The 18,367-nt window shown below is 39.7% G+C and overlaps 2 protein-coding genes across 2 annotated transcripts in view; both read left to right on the forward strand.

Moving 5' to 3' along the window:
• The window catches only part of OCIAD2 (OCIA domain containing 2), a 1,147,735-nt gene that overhangs the window by 410,362 nt on the left and 719,006 nt on the right, over positions 1-18,367 (forward strand). The window lies entirely within an intron of this gene.
• CDS1 (CDP-diacylglycerol synthase 1) overlaps positions 1-18,367 on the forward strand; it is a 74,063-nt gene that overhangs the window by 22,040 nt on the left and 33,656 nt on the right. The window contains exon 3 of the mRNA XM_050790153.1: positions 6,727-6,823. Coding sequence (XP_050646110.1) covers positions 6,727-6,823 — 97 coding nt within the window. The remainder of the gene's footprint in view (positions 1-6,726; positions 6,824-18,367) is intronic.

Here is an 18,367-nt window from a genome sequence, read left to right on the forward strand (position 1 = left end):
AGATTAATGTATGAAATGTTACACATTGGTATAGAAAGAACAATGTTTCCCCAACTTTTTGACACTATGACACAGTGAGAGATACGTTGTATACCACATTCCAAGACACACAAATGTATATTTTAACTGCTGCAAAAATGTTATGAAACAGTTCTTCCCATTACTGTGATACCCTCTGATTTCTTTTCTGTTTGATGCTGTTCTATGTTATTGAACAAAAAATGCTACATGTAACTTACTCAATGGATTTTACTACCCTTGGGTCATAGCCTGCAGTCTGAAAACCACTAGTTTAGTTGTATCTAGTAAATGTAATATGAATTTTTCTTTTTTTTACTTTGTAAGGGATAACCATATTAGAATACATTGGTTAAAAGCAACATTTTCATACTTTTTGACCAATAGAACATATGTTTGATCTGCTATTAAAAGCATAATTATTTTAATAGTTCTTGTTCCCAGTTGTTTTCATGACCTAATTCACAGATGTAACTTTGTGTTAAAATCTCATCAAGTCTATCTCAGACCTGAAATTTTGTGTAGTTGATGTTCTATAAGAATGATGCCAGATTTGTATGTGTCATTCATAAGATCTTCCTTAATCAGGAAGTTTTTTTTTTTCTGATATAAAGTAACAATAGCAAATACTAGCAGCTAATATTTATTTAGCATTTACTATGTACTACCATTGCTTCAGGCACTTTATATGTGTTAACTAATACTCTCACGGCAACCTCATAACACAAGTATATAAATGTGGAAACGTAGACAGATATTATATATCAAGGGTCATGTAGCCAGTAAGTTATGGAACCACATTCTGAACCTGAGTACTGTGGCTTCAATGCCTGTGTTCTTATCTATGCTATTTATGAGTGAATTGGTTTTAGAAAATGAACAGTACATAGTATAATGGTTTCAATCTTCTCAAGAAACTTTTCCACAAAGATTACACAAATGTTTTACATGTAATCTGTTTTATACATTTTTATCCTGTTTTTAGTCTATATTGAAAACAGACTGTCTTGACAGTTAATAAGGATATCTAGGAATCGAACTCAGCTCTGCACCAAGCAGACCTAATAGACATCTACAGAACTCTCCACCCCAAATCAACAGAATATACATTCTTCTTAGCACCACATCACACTTCTTCCAAAATTGACTACATAGTTGGAAGTAAAGCACTCCTTAGCAAATGTAAAAGAACAGAAATTATAAGTCTCTCAGACCATAGTGCAATCAAACTAGAACTCAGGATTAAGAAACTCACTCAAAACCGCTCAACTGCATGGAAACTGAACAACCTGCTCCTGAATGACTACTGGGTACATAATGAAATGAAGGCAGAAATAAAGATGTTCTTTTAAACCAATGAGACAAAAGACAGATGTTCTTTGAAACCAGTGAGAACAAAGACACAACATACCAGAATCTCTGGGACACATTAAAAGCAGTGTGTTGAGGGAAATTTATACCACTAAATGCCCACAAGAGAAAGCAGGAAAGATCTAAAATTGACACCCTGACATCACAATTAAAAGAACTAGAGAAGCAAGAGCAAACACATTCAAAAGCTAGCAGAAGGCAAGAAATAACTAAGATCAGAGCAGAACTGAAGGAAATAGAGACACAAAAAACCCTTCAAAAAATCAATGAATCCAGGAGCTGGTTTTTTGAAAAGATCAACAAAATTGATAGACCGCTAGCAAGACTAATAAAGAAGAAAAGAGAGAAGAATCAAATAGACGCAATAAAAAATGATAAAGGGGATATCACCACCAACCCCACAGAAATACAAACTACCATCAGAGAATACTATAAACACCTCTATGCAAATAAAACAGAAAATGTAGAAGAAATGGATACATTCCTGGACACATACACCCTCCCAATCTAAACCAGGAAGAAGTTGAATCCCTGAATAGACCAATAACAGTTTCTGAAATTGAGGCAATAATTAATAGCCTACCAACCAGAAAAAGTCCAGGACCAGATGGATTCACAGCCGAATTCTACCAAAGGTGCAAGGAGGAGCTGGTACCATTCCTTCTGAAACTACTCCAATCAATAGAAAAAGAGGGAATCTTCCCTAATTCATTTTATGAGGCCAACATTATCCTGATACTAAAGTCTAGCAGAGACACAACAAAAAAAGAGAATTTTAGACCAATATCCCTGATGAACATCGATGCAAAGATCCTCAATAAAATACTGGCAAACCGAATCCAGCAGCACATCAAAAAGCTTATCTACCATGATCAAGTGAGCTTCATCCCTGGGATGCAAGGCTGGTTCAACATATGCAAATCAATAAACGTAATCCAGCATATAAACAGAACCAAAGATAAAAACCACATGATTATCTCAATAGATGCAGAAAAGGCCTTTGACAAAATCCAACAGCCCTTCATGCTAAAAACGCTCAATAAACTTGGTATTGATGGGACATATCTCAAAATAATAAGAGCTATTTATGACAAACCCACAGCCCATATCATACTGAATGGGCAAAAACTGAAAGCGTTCCCTTTGAAAACTGGCAAACTGGCACAAGACAGGATGCCCTCTCTCACCACTCCTATTCAACATAGTGATAGAAGTTCTGGCCAGAGCAATCAGGCAAGAGAAAGAAATAAAGGGTATTCAATTAGGAAAAGAGGAAATCAAATTGTCCCTGTTTGCAGCTGACATGATTGTATATTTAGAAAACCCCATTGTCTCAGCCCAAAATCTCTTTAAGCTGATAAGCAACTTCATCAAAGTCTCAGGATACAAAATCAATGTGCAGAAATCACAAGCGTTCCTGTACACCAATAACAGACAAAGAGCCAAATCATGAGTGAACTCCCATTGCTTCAAAGAGAATAAAATACGTAGGAATCCAACTTACAAGGGATGTGAAGGACCTCTTCAAGGAGAACTACAAACCACTGCTCAATGAAATAAAAGAGGACACAAACAAATGGAAGAACATTCCATGCTCATGAATAGAAGAATCAATATTGTGAAAATGGCCATACTGCCCAAGGTAATTTATAGATTCAATGCCATCCCCATTAAGCTACCAATGACTTCCTTCACAGAATTGGAAAAAACTACTTTAAAGCTCATATGGAGCCAAAAAAGAGCCCACATTGCCAAGACAGTCTGAAGCCAAAAGAACAAAGCTGGAGGCATCACACTACCTGACTTCAAACTATACTACAAGGCTACAGTAACCAAAACAGCATGGTACTGGTACCAAAACAGAAATATAGACCAGTGGAACAGAATAGAGCCCTTAGAAATAATGCCACAGATCTACAACCATCTGATCTTTGACAAGCATGACAAAAACAAGAAATGGGGAAAGGATTCCCTATTTAGTAAATGGTGCTGGGAAAACTGGCTAGCCATATGTAAAAAGCTGAAAGTGGATCCCTTCTTTTCGCCTTATACAAAAATTAATTCAAGATGGATTAGAGACTTAAATGTTAGACCTAAAACCATAAAAACCCTAGAAGAAAACCTAAGCAATACCATTCAGGACATAGACATGGGCAAGGACTTCATGACTAAAACACCAAAAGCAATGGCAACAAAAGCCAAAATTGATAAATGGGATCTAATTAAACTAAAGAGCTTCTGCACAGCAAAGGAAACTACCATCAGAGTGAACAGGCAACCTACAGAATGGGAGAACATTTTTACAATCTACCCATCTGACAAAGGGCTAATATCCAGAATCTACAAAAAGCTTAAACACATTTACAAGAAGAAAATCAAACAACCCCATAAAAAAGTGGGCAAAGGATATGAACAGACGCTTTTCAAAAGAAGAGATTTATGCAACTAGCAGACACATGAAATAATGCTCATCATCACTGGCCATCAGAGACATGCAAATCAAAACCACAATGAGATACCATCTCACACCAGTTAGAATGGCGATCATTAAAAAGTCAGGAAACAACAGGTGCTGGAGAGGATGTGGAGAAATAGGAACACTTTTACACTCTTGGTGGGACGGTAAACTAGTTCAACCATTGTGGAAGACAGTGTGGCAATTCCTCCAGGATCTAGAACTAGAAATACCATTTGACCCAGCCATCCCATTACTGGGCATATACCCAAAGGATTATAAATCATTCTGCTATAAAGACACATGCACATGTATGTTTATTGAGGCACTAATCACAATAGCAAAGACTTGGAACCAACCCAAATGTCCATCAATGATAGACTGGATTAAGAAAATGTGGCACATATACACTATGGAATGCTATGCAGCCACAAAAAAGGATGAGTTCATGTCCTTTGTAGGGACATGGATGAAGCTAGAAACCATCATTCTGAGCAAAATATCACAAGGACAGAAAGCCAGACACCACACGTTCTCACTCATAGGTGGGAATTGAACAATGAGAACACTTGGACACAGGGTGGGGAACATCACAAACCGGGGTCTGCGTGGGGTGGGGGGTGTCAGGGAGGGATAGCATTAGGAGATATACCTAATGTAAATGACTAGTTAATGGGTGTAGCACATCAACATGGCACAGGTATGCATATGTAACAAACCTTCACATTGTGCACATGTACCCTAGAACTTAAGGTATAATAATAATAATAATAAAAAGAAAACAGACTGTCTTGCAAAGACTTAGAATTTGTAGATACATAGGATTAAAAATAGTAATTACATAAGAAATGTACATTACTTGTGGGGAAAAAAATCCTGTAATTCTCCTACCAAGACATTAATATTTAGAATACTTTGGTGTTTACTCTTTGAGGCTTTTTTTTTGTGCAGTGTGTGTGTGTGTGTGTGTGTGTGTGTGTGTGTGTATGGATGTGTGTAAGGCAAAAATGGGATTGTACTGTTTTCTGCCTTACTGTTTTCATTTTCGTTCCATAGTGTTATTAGGAACAACATTTTATGTAGGATCCTAAATATATTTCAGAGACATTTTTAATGTCTATGACATATTTTGTTGTATGGCTGTAGTCTAGTTTATCCAACTGACCACCTATTGGTGGGCATTTAGTTTATTACTAAATGTTCACAATTAAAAATACCTCTACATTAAACATTTTTCTTTGTAGCTCACTTTGGTTTAACATCCATTAATTATTTCCTTAGGATAAAGTCCTAAAGGGAAATCCCTTGGTCAAGGTTTCTGCCCTCCCCTTACTTTTTTTTTTAAACAGGATTTTCCTCTATTGCCTAGACTGGAGTGCAGTGGCACAGTCTCAACTCCCTGCAACCTCTACCTCTCAGGCTCAAGCAATCCTCCTACCTCAGCCACCCAAGTAACTGGGACTACAGGCGTGAGCCACCATGCCTGGTTAATTTTTGTATTTTTTATAGAGACAGGATTTTGCCTTGGCTTGTTGTGCTTTATTTACCTCTGACTAGATTTGTGACCTAGCCCAGTTTCCTAATCCATCCATTAATCCGCAAACAGTTGTATCTGTACAACTACATGGAGCCTTTCAGCCATAGCATTTTTGACTCTACACTCATTTTCAGTTCTGCCCCATGCTCAAGCTCTCATGAGAAGTTTATGCCTACATAGTTTGTTAATAGAGGGAAATAAAGTTGAATGAGTGCAATTTGACTACCTTATGAAGACATTGGAAACTAGAAAAAAATATATGTTGTTGGTATGTTGGTATTTTAGATCCTTCAAAGGAGTATTTGAAAAGAGTGTTTGTTGGAAGTGTCTAAATTATATTGGAGAGTGGTTGAAAGCAAGGAATGTAATCTTTTTTTTTTTTTTTTTTTTTTTTTTTTTAAGAGATAGTATCTTGCTCTGCCACCCAGGCTGGAGTGCAGTGGCACAATCATGGCTCAATGCAGCCTTGACCTCCTGTGCTCAAGTGTTCCTCCCACCTCAGCCCTGACATGCCCTGCCTCCTGTCCCCCTCCCCACTGCCACCACCCTTCAGTAGCTGGGACCACAGGCAGGCGAGTACCACCACGCCCAGCTGATTTTTGCTTTTTTTGTAGAGCTCGGTTTTTACCACGTTGCCCAGGCTGGTCTCAAACTCCAGGGCTGAAGCGATTCTATATCTTATGAAGGCAGTTAATATTTCTGTTCTAAGAAGGGAATGAGGGCTGGGCATGGTGGCTCACACCTGAAATCCCAGCACTTTGGGAGGCCAAGGCAGGAAGATCACTTGAACCCAGGAGTTAGAGACCAGCCTCAGCAAGATAGTGAGACCCTGTCTCTATTTTTTTAAAAAAAGGAGTGAGGACTTGTGCTTAGAATACACTGCATATATATGTTACTAGGCTTTAAGTTGAATCAAAATCTCTTGTAACATAATTTAAGTGCTACCAGTTGAATTAATAAAAATCAGAAAAGTCCTAAAGAAAAACAGCAACAATTCTAAATATAGATGTCATCATTTGTGTATAAGAGCATTCAGAAATCACCATCCATGTATTTGAATTGTTCTGGATTTTTCATACAAGGCTGCCAACAGTTTATATGACATGGTCACACAAGGAGTGATATTTGTGTGGCACACTGGGGGTGAAGTGTGAGGCTTGTGGTGGTGGTGGAGTGCATGAATGCTACTTGGTTTTTGTTTTTGTTGTTTGTTATTATATAAAGTGAAGTAGTGGAATCTTAAAGTATAGTTAAGGAAAATTCATAAATCTGGCAAATCAATACTGAAACCACACAAAAAAACCTTAAGAACACATTAAATACTAACTTTCCGTTTTCTTTGTAGGTGGAAAAACTGGTGGATACGTGGAATTCTCACTCTAACTATGATCTCGTTGTTTTTCCTGATCATCTATATGGGATCCTTCATGCTGATGCTTCTTGTAAGTGTTTGACTTTTCCCTGAGTGTCTCTTGCTTTGTTTTTCAACATTTATATATGATTGAAGTAATTTGAGCATATCATAAAAAATAAGTTAATTCAACACTCAGTCATAGCATATTTAGTTCCTTTAAGTGTCTTTTATTTCATGATGATCTGACTTAATCTTTTCTGTTTGCAAAATGACTATTCAATGTGTTCATTCAGCAGAGACCAAATTTGTGTAACAGGCACATGTCTATGTGTCTGACATTGTGCCAAGCATATTTCATAAAAGATATGACATGAGCCTGAGACCTCATCTCTACAGAAAATTTTAAAAAATAAGCTAGGTGGTGGTGGTTCATGGCTGTAGTCCCAGCTACTGGGGAGGCTGAGGTGGGAGGATCACTTGAGTCCGGGAGGTTGAGGCTGCTGTGAGCTGTGATTGTACTACTGTACTCCAGCCTGGGCAACAGAGTGAAACCATCTCACACACACACACACACACACACACACACAAATATATATATATATATACACACACACACACACACACACACACACACACGTAACATGAACATGAGACTATTAGCTAGATCCCTGATTTCAAGGAACTCAGTGTAATGGCAGAAACATACAAGTAACCATATGAATAAAAGTATGCTAAATAAGCAAGATAAGTTCTATGATACAACATGCTAGGAGTACACAGTAGAAAAGCACCTAGTCCAGTCTGAGGGAGAGATAAGGAGGCTTCCAAAAGAGACAGTACCGAAGCCGAGTCCTGAATACTGGACAGGGAAAGGAATTCCAAAGTGGAGACATCCTGGGCAGGCCGAGGAGGGAGTGAGAGGATGCGGTCCATTGGAAGATCCGCAAGTTGTACGTGTAGAGGGTGTCTTTGTAGGGCACTGGAGAGGCAAGGAAAAACCATTCTGGGAATTTTGGATTTTGGCGTGTGTGGGAAGCTCAACAAGTCAGGAAGCCAAACAAGTATTTTAACCCTTCATTCATTCGTGTAACAAATGCTTCCAAGATGCCTGCTATATGCTATATGCTATATGCCATATGCCATCCATTAGTTCTATGGATGATACAGTGGTACTGAGAAAAATGTACCTCTCTCTGCCCTCATGGAGCATACTATCTGCACTTTAAAGAGTTGATTATTTACAGTCAGATGCCACCTGATGACATTTTGGTCCGTGATGGACAACTATATGATAGAAATCCTATAAGATTATAATGGAGCCAAAAAATTCCTATTGCCTCGTGATTTTATTCCAATTGCCAACAGTATTCAGTAAAGTAACATGTTGTATAAATTTGTAGCCTAGGACCAATAGGCTATACCATATAGACTAGATGTATAGGAGGCCATACCATCTAGGTTTGTGTAAGTATATTTTATGATGTTGGCACAACAACAAAATTGCCTAACGATGCATTTCTCAGAACATACCCCTGTTGTTAAGCAACACATGACTATATATAATCACAAACTACAATAAGCATTTGAAAAAAAGAATAATACTAAGAGAGCAAAGGCGGAGCTGGGAGCCTTTGCAGAGGCACAGTGCCAAGCACATGGGCTGCGATCTGAAGGCTGAGTGGGAATCAACGAGGTAAACGATGGAGTCTGGGGGAGGACCATCACAGGCAGAGGATTCCTGTGTGCAAAAGCCCAGATATTTAAAGCATGAAACATTCGAAGCCCACAAGTGTTGGAATCAAGGAGAAATGCATTTGTTCAGTGCACTCATCAAGCACTTAGGCAGTGCTGAGCATGGTTTGACAGCACACAGTGAGAGCCTGCTCTCTCGGGTGCCCTGTGGCCTTCTTTATTAGTATTATCATTGTTATTACTTTTTCTCATTCCTTCTCAGTTAATCCAGGCTCTTCTTATGTTCTCATCTCCTTCATCTCTGGTTTCTCTTGCCCGCTTAGAAATGTGTTTATCCATTTTGCCAGTCTCCCTCCATGTTCAATTATATTCGTAGCTCATAAGCTTATGAGCTATATGATATGGTTTTCCTTTTATTTTATAAAAGAATAAGTTTTGATGTGATATTAGACATGATGAAAAAAATTCTATCAGCTCTTGAAGCCACTTAAAGTGGCTTTTATAAGCACCTGGAAGCCTCTTTCACTTCTCTTCTTGTCCTCTCATTAATTTTGCACTTCCTTGGGGAAATCAAGTAATGAACATGAGAAGAAGTTAATTTCTTTTTCTGCTAATTTGCTAAGATCTGAAAGTGCTGTTTCTCACAAAGGAAAAATGGATAATAAATAGGATAGACTGAATGTGAGGGCAGAGGAAGCTGAGCTTGAAAGCCAAGTGGGCAGGCGTGGGCAATTGTCTGGGTTTGATTCCAGGAAGAGGCCCCCCAGCTCCCAGTCTTCTGTCGCTGAACGTGCCAAGGACTAAAATGACCACCACTGGCCCTGGGACTTGGGCATTTAAGAAGCAAGTGTCTGCAGAGCACTTTTCAGTGCTCTGGTGGTGAGTGGGCAGGCTCGAGGAAGAAGGGAGCAAGTGAGAGCAGGGAGATACACAAGGCTTTGTGGGTGGAGGGACCTTTGAGTATGGCCTTGAGCCGTGTATCAGGGTGGAGGCAGCACTGTGAGCAAAGGTCCAAGTGGCGAAAAGTGCCACTTGGACCTTTGCTCACAGCGTTCCCTGGGTGACAGAAAAAGGTGCTTCTTCCTTGAGCACAGGGCCGAAAAATAATCAGAGATCAGATTCTGGAGGGCCTTGCAATACTATGTGAAGAAGTTTGAGTTTTATTTGGGAAGCAGTGAGAAGAAGTATTTTGGGAGAATTTATTTGGAATTAAGAATTAAGAATTTATTTGGGAGAAGTAAGGAGTAAGAAGAAAATTTTGATCTAAGATATCAGAAACCCCCAATATCCTAGATACACTGACGTAGGTAGGTTTGGTGGGTTCCCCTGTGATTTACATGTTTCTCCAAACTGAACTGTTGAGTATAATAACTACAGCAAGAATTTGTGGATAAAAACTATTTTCTAACCACTCTTTATGACAAAATTCAAGACGGTTTTAAAGGCATGCATGCATACATTTGGATTCTGATTTTTTAAGAGAACCATAAGTGTGCCTACAGTACCTGAGTTTTTTTGTTTTATTCTTTTTTCTACTATGAAAGGAAAATATGATCTTATTACAAGTTATTTGCTTCAATTGGTGAGTTTAATTAAAGAAGAAAATAAGAATATTAAAGATCTGGCCAGGTGCAGTGGCTCATGCCTGTAATCCCAGCACTTTGGGAGGCCAAGGCAGGTGGATCATTTGAGGTCGGGAGTTCGAGACCAGCCTGGCCAAAATGGTGAAACCCCGTCTCTATTAAAAATACAAAAATTAGCCGGCTGGTAGTGGCATGTGCCTATAATCTGAGCTACTTGGGAGGCTGAGGCAGGAGAATCACTTGATCCTGGGAGGTGGAGGTTGCAGTGAGCTGAGATCACGCCACTGCACTCCAGTCTGGGCGACAGAGTGAGATCCTGTCTCAAAAAAAGCAAAAAAGAATATTAAAGATCAAGTAAAGTAGGTTTGAACTGTTATTGGTTATTTAAGTTTATTACATACACATACATGCATATATATATACACACATATAATGTTTATATGATATTTATGTTAAGAGGATATGGATGATTCACACATATAGTTAGTACTCAATTGATTTTACTTTATGTGTTTTAAAACCTTATTTCTATTCCTATTCTTAACTAGATCATTTATATTTTGAGAAGGACACATTGTATCTAGCTTGCAGTTGCCTTAAATGTCAGCACTCAAAAATGACTAATTCAATATAGTTTCATTAAAAACTTCTAGGAGGCCAGGCACAGTAGCTCACGCCTGTAATCTCAGCACTTTGGGAGGGCGAGGTGGGCAGATTGCTTGAGGTCAGAAGTTCAAGACCAGCCTAGCCAACATGGTGAAACCCTCAATTTTGCACTTCCAAAATCTCTACTCAAAATACAAAAAATTAGCTGGATGTGGTAGCGCACACCTATAGTCCTAGCTACTCAGGTGGCCGAGGCAAGAGAATCACTTGAACCCAAGAGGCAGAGGTTTCAGTGAGCCGAGATGGCGCCACTGCACTCCAGCCTGGGAGACAGCATGAGACTCTGTCTCAAAAAACAAACAAAACTTCTAGGAAATTACAGCTACTATTTTAATATGAATGCATACCCATGTTCCTTAAAAGGCTTCTTTTGTCGTTTTTAAATTGTTGTATTCATGGCTTAGAATCGTACTTTCCAAGTGATGGAGTTACTAAAGCATGTTTTGATTTAAAGACAGATGTGAACACATAGAAGATATTGAAAGAGGTTTTTTTTTCCCCCTGCCTTCTTGGAAACTGTTGTCATTAAGTTTTAATTCATGCTATGTAATTTACTTTTAAATGGTGTGTTTACTTTTTCCCATTATGAGAATTGTATAAGTGTGTTCAAATTACTTTGGAAAATAGATAATTAAAAGTCATCATTCCAACCCTGTTGTTGACTACCAAAATGCAATTAGTAGTATTATTTGGTGTATTTTATTTCATCACTTTTTGCTTAATTTGTGTTTTTAAAACCATGGTCATAATAATAATGTGACTAACATTGTGCATCCTGCTTTTTAAGCTAAATATCACATCAAAAATTTTGTGGACAGGTGCGGTGGCACACACCTGTAGTCTCAGCTATTCGAGAGGCTGAGGCAGGAGGATCACTTGAGCCCTGAAATTCCAGTCTGAGTCCAGCCTGGATAACGTGGCACAACCCTGTCTCTAAAAAAAACAAACTTGTTAAAAAAAGTTTTGTGTTGTTCTGTGGTCTTTATAATCATTAGCTTTACTAGATTGTCTGCTTGATGGAATGTAATTCATCATGCAGTTATTCACTTAAAGTGAATGAATATCTGAATTCATTCAGTGCATCATTTGAAGTTATTCAAATCATTGTGTTATTTTTAGACATTCAGGTTATGTTCTGTTTTTTTGTGTGTGTGTGTGAATAACACTATCCTGAACATATTAGAACATAAATATGCTTTAACTTTATATGCAGGAGTATTTTCTTAGAAAAGATTTGCAAAGTGAAAATAGACACTTATTTGGATAACCCATAGGCACTATAGTTCATACTCAAAATGTCCAGATCTGAACTTCTAGTCCATACCTCAGCCATCCAGAGTAAATCTGTTGTCAAAGTTAAATAACAATACACAGACAAATCTCTATGCCAAGCATTTTATTTGGGAATGTATATATATTTTTTAAAAAAACAGAATTGCACTTCAGAGCATACACCCAGACCAGGGTTGTCTTTGGTATGTCTAAAGAACAAAGAGAAGGTTGGGAGTTTTATTAATGAGAGAAGCTTGGGAGTTTTATTAAAGAGAGAAATGCTACATACTGTTTTGAAAGAAAGCCCACTGGCACTAGTAAAGTTTTGGGGAGTTGGCAGGCTCTGATTGATGAGCGACAGTAGTGGCAGGTAAAACTAGTCTTAGAGTCATGGCACATTGTTGTTTCAGCAGCCACTAAGTAAAACTGGTCTGAGGGTATGGCCAGCTGTTTCAGCAGCTGAGCTTTGGATAATTCGTGGAGCAGGTGCTGTGTGCCCTGAGTGCTTTTTCCACTTGGCTCCTCAACTCTGATTTTAGTTGAATATGACAATTGACACAATTTGTATAATTCTTTCGTACTGTCTACTTTCCCAAGCCTTTCTTGGTGTTATTTTGTGTTCCCTTTTCTCCCTTAGCCCCTCAATTTCCTCACCCACCAGGTCTAGTCAGTTCTGCCCCCTCTACTTCTCTCCTGTCTTCTTCTCTACTCCTCTACCACTTCAGCTGGATAGCTAAGTGGCATCTTGCCTGCCTGACTGCCTTTACTCTTGTCACCTCCCCAGTCCATTCTTTCCACTTTATTCTCCCGAACTCTCATGTCCAGTCATGTCCTTTCAACTCCTCGGTGCAGTGCTTCCTGCTGTTTCCTAGGATTCCGGGACCAGGCTCATCTCTTTCTCTCCTTCTTAACCCCACCTTTGTCTTCTAGCAACTCCACCCTCCTAGTAGTTCCCTTAATACGCCCCATTCCCTCTACAGGTGCTGACTTTGCAGATCCTTCTCCTCCGGCTCTGCCGTTGCCCACCCCCTGCCCCTGCCACAGGTGTGTCTGCCTCTACACACATCCATTTGCCTATTTCACATGGGTTGTAGTCGTGTTTCCTCCCTGAGAGACGTACCTCTCTGTGAACAGATGCCCTATGTTATTTCTATAAGTCCTCAATAACTAGTAAAGAATAGACACTTAAATATTGACTATTGTTTTTAAGGTTCTTAAAACATTAATTGAGCCAACAGAGTCCTTTGAGTGTACATTGCTACCAGTATTGATGGTGTGGAGTATTAATGTCTGTGTAATCCTCCAGTCCGGAAGATACACATAGAGTTTAAAGATTTCGACAATACTATTTGGAACCTTTTGTTTTCTGTTTTCCTAGAAGTTCCATATTAATTGTCCCTGCAAGCCATAGTTGATCATATAAATATAATGTGAGCTATTAAAAACACTTTTATTCTCCCCTCTCAGTAAAATAAATACAATTTATAGTGCCAGTGGATGTACCCTAGCAAATACGTTCATAAAAATTACATCAGTATGATATTTTAAAAGCCCTTCGGTGGGGCAGAGCAAGATGGCCGAATAGGAACAGCTCCAGTCTCCAACTCCCAGTGCGAGCAACACAGAAGACAGGTGATTTCTGCATTTTCAACTGAGGTACTGGGTTCATCTCACTAGGGAGTGCGGGACAATCTGTGCTGGTCAGCTGCTGCAGCCTGACCAGCGAAAGCTGAAGCAGGGCGAGGCATCGCCTCACCTGGGAAGCGCAAGGGGGAAGGGAATCCCTTTTCCTAGCCAGGGGAACTGAGACATACAACACCTGGAAAATCGGGTAACTCCCACCCCAATACTGCGCTTTACCAAGGATCTTAGCAAACGGGCACACCAGGAGATTATATCCCACACCTGGCCGGGAGGGTCCCACGCCCATGGAGTCTCCCTCATTGCTAGCACAGCAGTCTGCGATCTAAGGGCAAGGCAGCAGCGAGGCTGGGGGAGGGGTGCCCGCCATTGCTGAGGCTTAAGTAGGTAAACAAAGCGGCTGGGAAGCTCGAACTGGGTGGAGCTCACAGCAGCTCAAGGAGTCCTGCCTGTCTCTGTAGACTCCACCTCTGGGGACAGGGCACAGCTAAACAACAACAACAACAGCAACAATGCAGCTGAAACCTCTGCAGATGCAAATGACTCTGTCTGACAGCTTTGAAGAGAGCAGTGGATCTCCCAACATGGAGGTTGAGATCTGAGAATGGACAGACTGCCTGCTCAAGTGGGTCCCTGACCCCTGAGTAGCTTAACTGGGAGACATCCCCCACTAGGGGCAGACCGACACCCCATACCTCACACGGTGGAGTACACCCCTGAGAGGAAGCTTCCAAAGCAAGAATCAGACAGGTACACTTGCTGTTCAGCAATATTCTATCTTCTGCAGCCTCTGCTGCTGATACCCAGGCAAACAGGGTCTGGAGTGGACCTCAAGCAATCTCCAACAGACCTACAGCTGAGGGTCCTGACTGTTAGAAGGAAAACTAACAAACAGGAAGGACACCCACACCAAAACCCCATCAGTACGTCACCATCAACAAAGACCAGAGGCAGATAAAACCACAAAGATGGGGAAAAAGCAGGGCAGAAAAGCTGGAAATTCAAAAAATAAGAGTGCATCTCCCCCTGCAAAGGAATGCAGCTCATCGCCAGCAACGGATCAAAGCTGGATGGAGAATGACTTTGATGAGATGAGAGAAGAAGGCTCCAGTCCATCAAACTTCACAGAGCTAAAGGAGGAATTATGTACCCAGCGCAAAGAAACTAAAAATCTTGAAAAAAGAGTGGAAGAATTGATAACTAGAATAATTAATGCAGAGAAGGCCATAAACGAACTGACAGAGATGAAAACCATGACATGAGAAATACGTGACAAATGCACAAGCTTCAGTAACCGACTCGATCAACTAGAAGAAAGAGTATCAGCGATTGGGATCAAATGAATGAAATGAAGCGAGAATGAAATCTAAAGAAAAAAGAAGAAAAAGAAATGAACAAAGCCTTCAAGAAGTATGGGATTATGTAAAAAGACCAAATCTACATCTGATTGGGGTGCCTGAAAGTGAGGGGGAAAATGCAACCAAGTTGGAAAACACTCTTCAGGATATCATCCAGGAGAACTTCCCCAACCTAGTAGGGCAGGCCAACATTCCAATTCAGGAAATACAGAGAACGCCACAAAGATACTCCTCGAGAAGAGCAACTCCAAGACACATAATTGCCAGATTCACCAAAGTTGAAATGAAGGAAAAAATCTTAAGGGCAACCAGAGAGAAAGGTCGGGTTACCCACAAAGGGAAGCCCATCAGACTAACAGCAGATCTCTTGGCAGAAACTCTACAAACCAGAAGAGAGTGGGGGCCAATATTCAACATTCTTAAAGAAAAGAATTTTCAACCCAGAATTTCATATCCAGCCAAACTAAGTTTCATAAGTGAAGGAGAAATAAAATCCTTTACAGATAAGCAAATGCTTAGAGATTTTGTCACCACTAGGCCTTCCTTACAAGAAACCCTGAAGGAAGCACTAAACATGGAAAGGAACAACCAGTATCAGCCATTGCAAAACCATGCCAGAATGTAAAGACCATTTAGGCTAGGAAGAAACTGCATCAACTAACGAGCAAAATAACCAGTTAATATCATAATTGCAGGATCAAGTTCACACATAACAATATTAACCTTAAATGTAAATGGACTAAATGCTCCAATTAAAAGACACAGACTGGCAAACTGGATAAAGAGTCAAGACCCATCAGTCTGCTGTATTCAGGAGACCCATCTCACATGCAGAGACATACATAGACTCAAAATAAAGGGATGGAGGAAGACCTACCAAGCAAATGGAGAACCAAAAAAAGCAGGGGTTGCAATACTAGTCTCTGATAAAACAGACTTTAAACCATCAAAGATCAAAAGAGACAAAGAAGGCCATTACATAATGGTAAAGGGATCAATTCGACAGGAAGAGCTAACTATCCTAAATATATATGCACCCAATACAGGAGCACCCAGATACATAAAGCAAGTCCTTAGAGACTTACAAAGAGACTTCGACTCCCATACAATAATAACGGGAGACTTCAACACCCCACTGTCAACATTAGATCAATGAGACAGAAAGTTAACAAGGATATCCAGGAATTGAACTCACCTCTGCAGCAAGCAGACCTAATAGACATCTACAAAACTCTCCACCCCAAATCAACAGAATATACATTCTACTCAGCACCATGTCACACTTATTCCAAAATTGACCACATAATTGGAAGTAAAGCACTCCTCAGCAAATGTACAAGAACAGAAATTATAACAAACTGTCTCTCAGACCACAGTGCAATCAAACTAGAACTCAGGACTAAGAAACTCAATCAAAACTGCTCAACTACTTGGAAACTGAACAACCTGCTTCTGAATGACTACGGGGTACATAACGAAATGAAGGCAGAAATAAAGATGTTCTTTGAAACCAATGAGAACAAAGCTACAATATACCAGAAGCTCTGGGACACATTTAAAGCAGTGTGTAGAGGGAAATTTATAGCACTAAATGCCCACAAGAGAAAGCTGGAAAGATCTAAAATTGACACTCTGACATCACAATTAAAAGAACTAGAGAAGAGCAAACACATTCAAAAGCTAGCAGAAGGCAAGAAATAACTAAGATCAGAGCAGAACTGAAGGAGATAGAGACACAAAAAACCCTCCAAAAAATCAATGAATCCAGGAGTTGGTTTTTTGAAAAGATCAACAAAATTGATAGACCGCTAGCAAGACTAATAAAGAAGAAAAGAGAGAAGAATCAAATAGATGCAATAAAAAATGATAAAGGGGATATCACCACCTACCCCACAGAAATACAAACTACCATCAGAGAATACGATAAACACCTCTACGCGAATAAACTAGAAAATCTAGAAGAAATGGATAATTTCCTGGACACTTACACTCTCCCAAGACTAAACCAGGAAGAAGCTGAATTCCTGAATAGACCAATAGCAGGCTCTGAAATTGAGGCAATAATTAATAGCCTACCAACCAGAAAAAGTCCAGGACCAGATGGATTCACAGCTGAATTCTACCAGAAGTACAAGGAGGACCTGGTACCATTCCTTCTGAAACTATTCCAATCAATAGAAAAAGAGGGAGTCCTCCCTAATTCATTTTATGAGGCCAACATCATCCTGATACCAAAGCCTGGCAGAGACACAACAGAAAAAGAGAATTTTAGACCAATATCCCTGATGAACGTCGATGCAAAAATCCTCCATAAAATACTGGCAAACCGGATCCAGCAGCACATCAAAAAGCTTATCCACCATGATCAAGTGGGCTTCGTCCCGGGATGCAAGGCTGGTTCAACATATGCAAATCAATAAACATAATCCAGCATATAAACAGAACCAAAGACAAAAACCACATGATTATCTCAATAGATGCAGAAAAGGCCTTTGACAAAATTCAACAGCCCTTCATGCTAAAAACGCTCAATAAATTCGGTATTGATGGAACGTATCTCAAAGTAATAAGAGCTATTTATGACAAACCCACAGCCAATATCATACTGAATGGGCAAAAACTGGAAGCATTCCCTTTGAAAACTGGCACAAGACAGGGTTGCCCTCTCTCACCACTCCTATTCAACATATTGTTGGAATTTCTGGCTAGGGCAATCAGGCAAGAGAAAGAAATCAAGGGTATTCAGTTAGGAAAAGAAGAAGTCAAATTGTCCCTGTTTGCAGGTGACATGATTGTATATTCAGAAAACCCCATTGTCTCAGCCCAAAATCTCCTTAAGCTGATAAGCAACTTCAGCAAAGTCTCAGGATACAAAATTAATGTGCAAAAATCACAATCATTCTTATACACCAGTAACAGACAAACAGAGAGCCAAATCATGAATGAACTTCCATTCACAATTGCTTCAAAGAGAATGAAATACCTAGGAATCTAACTTACAAGGGATGTAAAGGACCTCTTCAAGGAGAACTACAAACGACTGCTCAGTGAAATCAAAGAGGACACAAACAAATGGAAGAACATACCATGCTCATGGATAGGAAGAATCAATATCGTGAAAATGGCCATACTGCCCAAGGTAATTTATAGATTCAGTGCCATCCCCATCAAGCTACCAATGAGTTTCTTCACAGAATTGGAAAACACTGCTTTAAAGTTCATATGGAACCAAAAAAGAGCCCGCATTTCCAAGACAATCCTAAGTCAAAAGAACAAAGCTGGAGGCATCACGCTACCTGACTTCAAACTATACTACAAGGCTACAGTAACCAAAACAGCGTGGTACTGGTACCAAAACAGAGCTATAGACCAATGGAACAGAACAGAGTCCTCAGAAATAATACCACACATCTACTGCCA

This window comes from Macaca thibetana, chromosome 5 (genome assembly GCF_024542745.1).
Source record: "Macaca thibetana thibetana isolate TM-01 chromosome 5, ASM2454274v1, whole genome shotgun sequence".
NCBI classification, from domain to species: domain Eukaryota; kingdom Metazoa; phylum Chordata; class Mammalia; order Primates; family Cercopithecidae; genus Macaca; species Macaca thibetana.